This window comes from Lissotriton helveticus, chromosome 10 (genome assembly GCF_964261635.1).
Source record: "Lissotriton helveticus chromosome 10, aLisHel1.1, whole genome shotgun sequence".
Taxonomy (NCBI): Eukaryota; Metazoa; Chordata; class Amphibia; order Caudata; family Salamandridae; genus Lissotriton; species Lissotriton helveticus.
The window spans coordinates 832,083,770-832,095,950 of NC_136071.1; the positions used below are offsets into that span (position 1 = coordinate 832,083,770).

The 12,181-nt window shown below is 43.6% G+C and overlaps 1 protein-coding gene across 8 annotated transcripts in view; it reads left to right on the forward strand.

Moving 5' to 3' along the window:
- Positions 1-12,181, forward strand: part of C10H10orf67 (chromosome 10 C10orf67 homolog) — a 2,166,521-nt gene that overhangs the window by 127,469 nt on the left and 2,026,871 nt on the right. For all 8 annotated transcript variants that reach the window (XM_078664370.1, XM_078664376.1, XM_078664375.1 and 5 more), the window contains exon 2: positions 9,155-9,275. In XM_078664370.1, coding sequence (XP_078520496.1) covers positions 9,155-9,275 — 121 coding nt within the window. The remainder of the gene's footprint in view (positions 1-9,154; positions 9,276-12,181) is intronic.

Consider the following 12,181-nt stretch of genomic DNA (forward strand, 5'->3'; position numbering starts at 1 on the left):
CTTTTTACCTTCTTCCACTCGTCGCCAAATTTATGTAGGGAAGAGGCATATAGCAGTGGATCCGATAAATAGATTTAATGCAGGAAAACAAGACACCTTAAACACTCACCAACAGGAGCAGACAGCAAGGCAACCGTCTTCTCCAGCACCGTGTACAAACTCCCCAAGGTTCCCCTCCTGACAGCCCTACATTCTAACATTACATACTTACATTCTAGTAGAATTACATACTAACATTCTACGATGACTTACATTGGAATACTACACAGAGCACATGACTTTACAGCAATGAGCTCATGGTTTCATTCAGGAGTCTTGAAACCGGTAGGGGTGAGTGGTTCGCTTCCCACTCCCTGTGTTATATAAACGCAAACTAACACTTCTTCCACAAGTATACTACAGCGCCCAGAGCACATCACTTTACAGCAATGAGCTCACGGTTTAATCTCAGAGTCTTCAGACCAGTAGGAGAAAGTAGTTCACTACCTACTCCCTATATATTATAAATGCATACTAACACTACTTACTCAGTTATACTACAGCGGCTAGTATCATGTACTTTGCTTCCCACTCCCTGTATGGTATAAACACCTACTAACACTACTTGCACAAGTATACTACAGCGCCCAGAGCCCATCCCTTTACAGCAATCACCTCGGTTTGATCGCCAAGTCTTCACACCAGTAAGCGTGAGTACTTCGCTTCTCACTTCCGGTATAGTATAAATGCACGATAGCGGTCAGTACTTCGCTTCCCACTCCCTGTATGGTATAAACACCTACTAACACTACTTGCACACGTATGCTACGAAGAGCAGAGCACATCACTTTACAGCAATGAGCTCACGGTTTAGGCTCTTGGTTTCATACCTGAGTGTCGCAGCATATCATCTCAGCACCATGTCACTCTGAGCAACACCGCACTTTCAGACCGGTAGAAGTGACTACTTCGCTTCTCACTCCCCCACAGAGGTTACAGTGCTCCTACCCTTCGTTTCTATTTTTTTCACCCTTTTTTCCCCTTACTCGCTTCAACTGAATCACAAAATGGCGGCCAACACTTCCTAGTTGCAACCAGTCACAGCGCTCACAACCAATAAGCAGCAAGCTCATGCTCTTAACGCCTCAGCCAATCAGATGGCAGAATTCCCAAATATCGACATCTGTAAATTTCGATATTTCTCCAAAACTACTGAACGGATTTACACCAAATAAACAAAAGCGTGCTTTCTAGACCAAGACCCTTCTCCCTGCCAAATTTGGCGTAATTCCGTTCACCCATTCGTCCTGTAGCCTTGTCTAAAGTTTCCTATAGAAATTAACATGGAGAAAACACTTTTTGGGCCCCCCCTTTTATCTCGCCCCCCCTTGACCAATCACCCCCAAACTTTCAACATAGGAGCTGATATGAACAAAGAATTAGTTTTGAAAATGTCATGATGATTCATCAAACGACGCCAAAGTAATAAGCAAAACAAAAAATGCTCTTCCTATGGAAACTTGGTCCTAACTATAACTACCTACCGCCAGTAGGTAATATATACGCTGCACACCTCGTACCTTTCTCGTACAAAACCAAGCACTCACTGGGGATGAGTCAAGATGTTCGTTTATTGAATGGGCGCGCCAGAAACATTTTTATTGATTACATTGTCAACCAGTGTCACTGACACAGAGAAGGGACCAATAACACATTGGAAAGGTGGCGCCATTTTGTAACATGTTACAACAGATCAAATAGAAAATTCATAAGCGCGCTGTGTGCAATTACATTCATATTCTGGTTTCGCCAATTTTTCAACAGTATAAATATATTGCATGATTATTTAAAAACAGTAAATACCAATTCCAAATTGCCATAATCAAGCCCTGTATGGGCCATTGACATTATCCCAATTCTTCAAATTACACAACCACATTGCCGCAATCATAATCATAATCTGGTACCTCAGTGTCACGCCTTGTATGGGCGTTCACATTCTCCAATCGCCCATTCACCATCATGAAAGGCGACAGCCGAAACGCGTCTGGTGTTGTGAGTCGGAGAATAAACGAACATCTTGACTCATCCCCCCGTGAGTGCTTGGTTTTGTACGAGAACAGTACGAGGCGTGCAGCCATTATACATGCGGGGCACCTCCCACAACATGCACCCGTTCGCTAGTGAGCAGAGTTGGTGCAACACAGAAGCGTGTATGTGTATAATATATATATATATATATACATATATTACCTACTGGCGGTCGCCAGTAGGTATATATAGTTAGGATTTTTTCTCTATGGGATTTTTGAAAATTCTATGTCTAATAACTTTGGCGTTTGTGGACGGAATTGGCTGAAATTTCAGGAAAATGGCACATTTTGTTTCTGAGCAGCCCTTGAAAATTTGGTGGGGGTTCGTCAAGGGGGGGCCGAGAAAAAAGGGGGGTCCCAAAACGTGTTTTTAACATTGAGTTTTCCATAGGGCGGTTGGCCTCACTTTTAGCCCGAACGGCTGAATGGATTTGCACGAAACTTGGCAAAATTGTAGGGACTGGTAGCCCGATGTGCCTTTGCTAGGTCTCAATATATGTGCTCCAGTGGATTTTGAGAAATTAACGTTCAAAAAAAGATATATATCTGTAACAGCGGACCGGGCAGCGCTCCGGTTCGCGGACTTTTCGCGGTACGGAGCTTTGTGAAGCGAAGCTGATTGGTTCTCCGGCGTCTGTGAACATTCCAAACAGTCCGTAGCGGCCGCCCTCTTGTCTCTCGGTAGGATCGAGAGACAAGAGGAGGCCAAAGCGAAGGGGCAAATGACCATAAGGGGGCATGGAAGATCCTCGCTGACCCCCTAGGTTTGATGTGGAGGTTTTAAAAGGGTCCCGCGGGGCAAAAAAAAATAATAATAATAATAATCGAACGGCTGAATGGATTTGCACGAAACTTGGCAAAATATTAGGGACTGGTAGCCCGATGTGCCTTTGCTAGGTCTCAATATATGTGCTCCAGTGGATTTTGAGAAATTAACGTTCAAAAAAAGATATATATCTGTAACAGCGCTCCGCTTCGCGTTCTTTTCGCGTTACGGAGCTTTGCGAAGCTGATTGGTTCTCCGGCGTCTGTCAACATTACAAACAGTCCGTAGCGGCCGCCATCTTGTCTCTCGGTAGGATCGAGAGACAAGAGGTGGCCAAAGCGAAGGGGCAAATGACCATAAGGGGGCATAGTAGATCCTTCCTGACCTCTTAGGTTTGATGTACCATTTTGCCAAGTTTGGTGTAATTCCGTTCAGCCATTCAGGCTGTAGACGTATGTAAATGTCCTATGGAAAATTGCATGGGGAAAACACATTTGAAAGTGTTGAAATTTAGAACCAATTAAAATGTTACTTTGGTTTTGTATTTGTGTGTGATGAAAGTTAATTGGTTATGTATATATCTCAAATGAGAGGAAACCACAGCCATTTTGTGATACTACTGTCTGAGGTACATTTGTGAGGAATTTTTGGTGGTGAATTTCTGGTGTTTGATTTACACAGTACTAACACTTCTCCTACTTTTAAAAAGGTGAGTTGTTAATTTGTAAGGGGAACTATGTTGTACACTTGAAGATAATTTGAAAAATGTTTTCTGTTATTTATTTGCAGTCCTTCTGTTATACTAAATACTTGATAAAGTTAGTTTTATATTATGTATTACTAAAAACGATAAATGAAAGTGATTATTTTTTTCTGCAATTTACAGCAAGCAATTTCAAAATAAAATGGCTCACAATGAAGAGACCGTGGCAATTTCATTTGCATTGTCCACTACATTGATTGAAATTGAGAGCACCAATAATGAAATATTGTCACAAGGAGGAGATGACTTGTATGATTTCATTAGATTGATTGAAATTGACAGCACCAATAATGAAATATTGTCACAAGGAGGAGATGACTTGAATGATTCCACTACATTGATTGAAATTGAGAGCACCAATAATGAAATATTGTCACGAGGAGATGACTTGAATGATTCCACTACATTGATTGAAATTGACAGCACCAATAATGAAATATTGTCACAAGGAGGAGATGACTTGAATGATTCCACTACATTGATTGAAATTGACAGCACCAATAATGAAATATTGTCACAAGGAGGAGATGACTTGAATGATTTTTTTGATCAATCTGTTGATGGCGAATTTATCGAATGTTTGGAGACCATAGAGTTACAAGAATCATCATTGCAGACTTTTAATGAGGAGATTCCAAATGAGATGATTGAAGAGGAAATTGCTGATGAGGACATGTTACTAGTTCTTTCAAATTTAGAAAATTCTGAAGAATAAATTTATATTTAGAAATCAAAAATTGTTTGAGACATTATTCATTTTTATTTTTAATTTATGAGGTTGTAGCGAAGTGATTGTAGTATAAAATGAGACTTATAGTATAGAGTGCAACATTTTTATGTTACATGGTAAGTTTACTCATATTTACTTCCCTTCTCCCACTATATTATCTCCAATGTGTATTTGACATCTCTTCTTCATCTCCGGCCTCCTTTCTCTCACTGTGTGTCTCTGATGCATCTTATCGCTGCTATTTTGTGTAATTACAGAAGAGAGTAAAATAAAATAGTTCGGAACGTGAAAAGGGGGCAAAGTAGAGTACCCCTCACCCCCTAGGCCTTCTCAGGCGGTCCCAAAAGGATCAGTTTCTGCTTTCCTGAGAGATTATGGTATGAGTTCCATATACCATAATAATTTGCATTACAACATGCAAGATATATATCTCCTATTACCAACTTTTGGAGATATTCGCGCTAAGCGCGAATATCTCCAAAAAGTAACACCTGCCCTGAGCAGTTCTTAGCCATGTTATCCAATGGGAGGTGGATAACATGGCTAAGAGCATTAGCTCGGTAATGCATGAATATCGCTGACTTTTTAGCGATATTCATGCATTGCGGCCGTTTTTTATCGCATTTGCGATAAACCTTGATAATAGCAAGGTTTATCTTCGATAATTTCTGACGATGCTTAGCGGTAAAAAATTCGTTGGTAAGCATCGTTAGCGATAAATATCGCTTAACTTTGGTAATATGCACCAACGTCTGTTAACGTTCGATTCGAAGGAAATGAGGAAGTGTTGAAAAACATTGTTTGCGCCATCTTGCCTTTTTTGAAATGCCACACTTTTGTCGTGCACGGCAGCCATTTTAGATGCCTTGACCAGACCCACTCTCTGCACGCTGTCGATTCGTAGCATGGCTCCCCACCCTCGCAAGCATCTTCCCCAGGCACTGGTCACCCCCGCTCTCTGTGTTATGCATGGGCAATAAACCTCCCCCCATCTGCGCTGCTCTTCCCTGAGAATCATACTCTGTGCCCGCCCGACACCTCCCTTTCGCCCTATTCACTACCGCACCCTCTGACACTCCTCTTCCTCTGTGTCCGATTGTCCAGGCTATCAGCTAGCCTTGCAGATGTAGTTTATGGCTCCAGCTGTAAAGAATCACCCCTCTTCAAAGGAGTTATAGTAGATCAAGGCCCACACCCGATGAGATCCGTCACACCACACGTGTTCCTACTATCTGAAAACCATCCTGTATTGTGATTGGGGAGGGGACCGAGCCTGAAGCGGAAGATTCTATGAATGACTCTTTGTACATCAAAGTTTTTACAATTATGTGTCACATTAAAAATATATAGCACTCCAACAAAGTAGTAGGAATATAAAACTTTAATAACATATAAATATATACAACAAAACAAAAACAGTAAAAACATTTAAACAACGAAGAGACCGTGGCAATTTCTTTTGAATTCCTGATGAGGACATGTTACTAGTTCTTTCAAATTATGAAAATTCAGAAGATGTTGCCTGGGGGTGGGTCGTCAGTAGCAGTCTGTTGTGCGAATAGTTCCAAGGCAGCAGAACGCGCTGAAATCTAGATGACACGAAAGTGATGTCTAGTAAGTTGCCGCCCAGCAAATAACGGCGTGGGGCGCCGCGGGGGTGAGTGAGTCCAGTAGGCACCACAGCTATTCTTACCGGCATTGCAGAATTACTGCTGGGGACATTGCCTGTGCTGTAGCAGGGTCACAGCAGAAACAAAAAGGATTCTGTTGAAGATGTTGTTGGTTTTCAATTTGAAAACAGTTCTGGTGTCAACTGCTATGGTAATGTAGTGGTTAATGTTTTGTTTTCTCTAGAAAATGTAAAAGAGGGGGAGGCAGTCCAAAGTTCCGTTAAAAGGGCAAAGGAAAGGATCGGTGGTTTGAACTATCACTTCAAAAGGGGAGGGGGTGCAACAATTTTTCCTACCGGGTCACACTGTGCTTTCACCGGAACTGAGGTCTGCAGGATTCTAGTAATTCAAAGTGAGGCTGGCGCCAGCATGGGAGTGCCGACGTCCCGCGGATACAGTTTCGTCACTCCACGGGCGATCATGGCAGTCATTCCCCATCGGGGGTCGGAGACTCCCGCGGCTCCTGTAGAATCTTCAAGGTCGTGGAGGACTACGGTGGTGGAGTCAACCAGTGACCGGGCCATTTCTTCATGCTGGGCCCGCTCTTGCCAGGTCGATCGCCATTTTGAGAGTTCGGCAGCTACCGGCGATCGCGGGGTCACATGAGCGGACGGGCTCCACCCTGCCGGGCGAGACGTTGCAGCATCGCCACAGTGGACAAACCCTTTTCGGGGCGCCTGGAGCGCTGAGGGTGCAGCTGGGAAGCCTTCACCTGAGGAGGCGGGAGAGGCCTGTTCGCACCGTCTCTCCCTCCAGTGCACCTCACGGCGCCCCGCTTGACATTTGTTATGGCCGGTGGCGATGAGGACGGGGGGGGGGGTCGGATGCATGTGCAAGACATCCCCCCCAGTGTTGTCAAAGCCATTTTTGAAGAAAGAAGTGGTGCCTGGCGTGTTGCCGCTGCTATTACGAAGGAGAAAAGAAAAAATGTCCCGTCCGTCTTTGGGCCGGGCTTCCGGTGGATGTCGGCCGGACGCCCCTGGCTCTGGCCCCATGAACGGGTTCCTTGGTTTATCGGCTGCAGCCGGATCCCGTCGGCCTCGGCCCCCCGACCGTTGGTGGCCGGACCGGAAGAGCATGTGGCGGGACTACCTGCAACTCCCAAGGGCCATCGCGGCCGGACTGGGAGAGAGAGGGGAGGGTCGAGGAGACATTCCCCCCCCTGCAACTCTTCAGCGTTGTAAAGGCAATCCCCTGGCCGGGTCCCGCTGGCTTCGGCCTCTCCTCCGGCTACACCCTACGTTAGGATCTCCTGGCCGAGGCGTGGCAGCAGGACCCGCCTTATATGGGCTGCTCCCGGCTGGGCGTAGCCGCAACCCTGCCCCACCTTGGAAGTTTCCAGAGTGGGGGCGGATGTTCTACTGACTTGCATTTTCCCTAGTCTATCGATTTTTTTGGCGTGGCAGGCGGTGGGACAGCGAGGGGTGATTTGGTTTCTCTTACTGTTTTTCTGGTCTCTCACCACTGGCATATTTCTAACGTTTTCTTGTTTCTAGGACATTAATAGGTTTTATCATTACGTTATGTTATCGTTTCTTTGTTCGTTGTTTAATAAAAGTTCATGTTCATCAGTGGCCTACTGATTTTCGTTTTCCTATTCTTTTCTTTCCAGGTTGTTTCATGCTAAAGTTTCTGTTAACAGGATACAGTGATCACTTCGTTATTATTGCATATGTCCTTTTCACTAGGGGTGCTCTCTGGTCGGGCCAGATGACGTATCTCTAGTAAATGGTCCGGGTGAAACAGGTGCATCAATCAGTGGGGAGTAGATAGGCATGACAGATTACAACGGGGGAGAAAGGTCCGCATTACGTACCCTTTCACTATTTGCAAAGATTTTCCTACGTATATTTGCAAACAGGGAATACCTCCAAAAACAACGAATTCCCAAACAGTCAATGTTTGGGGAAACAATCAATCAATGAGGAACGAAATAGGCACGACGTGTTAAAGGTTTGCGTTACCTACCCTTCACTATCTGCAAAGGGAGAGAGAATATTCCTATTCTTCCTCGTTTGCAGGCAGAGAAGATTCTTAAGAGAACCAACTTCGAACAATTCAATGGTCGATTCAAACAATCAACAAGGGGTACTGTGAACACAAATGAACGCCGCTTATGTACATACACATTGGTATTATCAACAGGTTGTTCCTAATGTTTCTATTTTAGGGAGGTCAAAAAGAGATCCCATTAGTGGCCTACTGATTTTGCTCGATTCCTTTTGTTTTTGTACACGATTTTTCGCTATCTGCAAAGACTAAACAGAGTATTGCGACTCTGTGCTTGTTTGTAAATAGAGAATGAACCAAAGAGAACAATCAATCAAATGGAGAGAGAAGCAGGCACGACGGATTACAACGGGGGCAAAGGCCTGCGTTAACTACCCTTCACTATCTGCAAAGAGAGAGTACTCCTAATAGAAATGAGGGGTGGGGGGCAGCATTCAAAGCAGATCAGTGTGCATAAACACGAAAATGTTTTTACTTACCACGTACTTGACATTCGACAGCTTATGATATTTGCTATTAAAAAACCATTGAAATTCACTGAAAAAACCATAGGTTATAGACCATATATAGTTAGGAATTAGCATTTACAAAACCTTGAAAATTCACTGAAAAAACCATAGGTTATAGACCATATATAGTTAGGAATTAGCATTTAAAAAACCTTATTTTACTCACACAAAACCATTGAAATTCCATATATAGTTAGTTGCACTAACTATATATCGCGCACCCGCAATCCACTGTTGATCATGTCACATATTACATCATTCATGACATGGTCAGTGACATCACTGATGACATCACTGATGACATCTCAAATGACATCACTGATGACATCACTGATGACAACATCCAGTGACTGTATGTTTCTGTAAAGTTAAAAGAAGGGCAAAGGCCACAAGAGGGTCAAAGCACGATGAATGATTCAATTAAAAACGTTCCCTACAAATAGTTGTTTGTTTCTTACCCTCCTTCTGAACTATTAACACGATTCGAACTCTTGGCTCTTTCACTGCTTGTTTTTATTTATATCTAGAATGAGCATCTGAGTCAGAAAAAGCATATATATATATAAAGTATTTTGTGATTGAATTACAAGTTCTTTGATCGTTTCACTCACTCAGCCCATTTAAATTGTTTTAGACTCTCCATTTCTGATCAGTTAAGAATTGGTTTCTATCATGCGGATAATGCTACCCAAACAGATGCTAGTGAAATACTGAAATTAAAGGAACTAGCCAATGTGACACAAACATTGACCAAGGTAAGTTCTTTTTATGTGTTACTTTACTAATTTCTACCTGTGTTAAACATCATATTACAAAAAAAAATACTAAAAGTATTCAAGGTGTATTTAGATATTCGGACAGCTAATTTAAAGTTTGCTTCTACAAAACTGTTGTGAAATTTCTGTCTTGCAAATTTTTGTTTGCAAATCATGAGGGATCTAATTCCAACATTTCATGGGAGTCCCTAGCTAACACTATTAAATCCATCAATCCGGATATTTTTCCTTCTTCTTCTTACTTGCTTTTGAAGATACCTGCTGGCAGTAGATCTTGAGATGAAATGGCAGGCCTCCTTTCCTGCGTTATTGCTTGAAATACAATGTATTTATTTATTTGTGAATTATGTCCTCAAATAATAGTGCTACTAACCCTTCCTTCATCCCTGTGCTGTTCTTCAGCAATTTTATATAAATCTACATCCCTCCTCGGAACTTAATCTCAATGATCCAGTAATATGTAGAGTAGCCATGGACTGCAGAGTTTATGCCGTGCAGGCACTGCCTTTGACCCTCCCATTGCGGTGCCCTTTTTCAGAGGAATCGCCGTGGGACCTCCAAAGAAACGCCCGCTATACATTAGAACACTCATAATCTGACGAGCGGTGCTCACACAGCTTTGGCAGAGTGGGAGCAGGGCAGCGGCAGGGTGGCCCAGCTCCCACAAGGCCAAAGTCGTAATCGGGCCCCAAGTCAATGATTGCAGTAAGGCAGTAGATCCTCACTGGAGCTATAATTTACTGCCACAGAATGTCTTTGCTGTAAAGGTTAGGCAGCCCAAATTGCTACTGAAATACTCTTTTGTAAAGGTGATAACTATTCTCCAGAGTTTTCACTTATCCACCAAGATAACAACTTCTCCTCCCATTAACACACTTTCACATGCTAGGTACTGCATTGAAATGGGTTGAAGATCTTGAGTAATCTAGGGGTTTGTCACAATCTGTGCGTCTCTACTACTATCAGTTGGGTCCAAGGAATGCCTACAGAGAATCACAATCTCTGACCGTCCAGTGGCAAAGTGAGCAAGACTTGAGGCACAGGGTCTGACTGATTTGCATATGGCCATGTCTGAACTGGGCTGGCAGAGTGGGCTAAAGAACGGTGATGGATTAAACCCAGATCTGTTGACTGGGTGTGAGTGTTTGCTTTGTTTGGATGCTCCGTCCATCACCACCCCCTTTTGTACTGCTTTGTCTACATAAGTGGGCATGTCCGACTACATTCACTGTTTTAGAAGCACGGAGTAACTTACTCAGAGAGATGAAGTAAAAGAGACTCACACCAGGTAAGCCAGTCTGGGAGGGCACTAGACTGAGACAGGTGGCCAGTCTTGAAGGCTTTTTGGGGTGGGACAGGATAGGCCTCACCATACATTGGCCGAAGTGTGGGATGCTAAAGGGGTTGTCCCCTTTGAACATCTCAAGAGGGAATACCAAATGCTGTCCACAGAGTGCCTGAAGTATAGGCAGCTCAGACATGCCCTAACCCGTAGCATATATACGGATGAGGAAACTCAGGAGGAATCTCCATTAGTGAAACGGCTATTGGATGGGCAGATACGGCATAAACTGATATCATTGACGTAAGGCACATTGATGCGGAATACTCAGGGGCCAGTCGCACAGCTGAAAGATAGCTGGGAAGATGATCTTGGGGAAAATGATAATGAAGATTGGCAGGACGCGCTGAGCTTTCTAGCCCATGGGGCCATCAAGGCCAGCTTTAGAGTAATGCAACCCAAACTGTTACACAGGACGTATTACACCAGAACACTGCCGGGTCTGGTAGCTTAGTGGACTAGTGCGTCCAATTTAGGGGCCTGTGTTCGCCCTCATGGTCATAGGTTCAAATCTCGGTGGGTCCACTCAGCCTTTCATCCTTCTGAGGTTGATAAAACGAGTACCTTTGAGTTGGGTCCACTTAGCCTGTGATTCTTTGGAGGTTGATAAAATGAGTACCATTGATTTGCGCCAAGATACCCTGCTGGGTGAAAGTGCACTTTACAAATACACATGTTATGTTGATTTGACTTGATTTGATTATAGGATTTGTAGAGCGCACGAATGCCCACGGGCGTCTTGGCGCTGAAAGTTAGTGAAAGTTATGTTAACACTACTACACAAAATTGAGAGGACTGAAAATCCCTTGCGTCTTTGGAAATGTGACATTGAGGGACCCTTTATCCATACTGGGTGGCACTGTCCTGAGATATGCCCATTCTGGGAACAAGCGACCAAATCCTTGGAGGAGGCGGTAGGGGTGGTCCTTGAACTGTCACCCCGGAGGGCCTTGTTGGGTATATGGGAACCCTCGGACCTCATGAAGTACCAGAAGACCATGGTGAACATGGGGTTTATGGTGGAAAGAAGGGACACTACACAGAAGTGGGGGTGTGACAGAGTGCCATTGTCCCAGAAATGGGAACATGGTATGGCACATTGTAAAATTATTGAAATGAGGTCTATAAAGGTTGGGGCTGTGAGAAGTACAAGAAGATCCAGGAGGCCTGGGCCACAGGTGACATAGAGGACCAGAACGGTAAGTATGCTGAAAGTAACACACAAGAGTGGTAAGGAGGGATAATTGAGGGGGTGGCATACAATGGGCTTGACGTAGGATGAGACTTTTTTAATAAGACCCTTGTAGAAGGAGAATCCATAACGAGCGGGGAGAGGGAGGGGGTAGAGTGGGTAAAATTTACTAGAACTGTAATGTTTGGATTATGTTTTTTTTTTTAGTAGTAGTAGTAATTTATTTAGCATAGTTACTTAAAACCATTGCAGTACAAAACAGATTAGAAGACAATTTTGTTAAAAGCTACATATTCAGTAAAAATCAGCGTATCACAGTCACATTTCCTCGATTCAATTATGCACAGGATG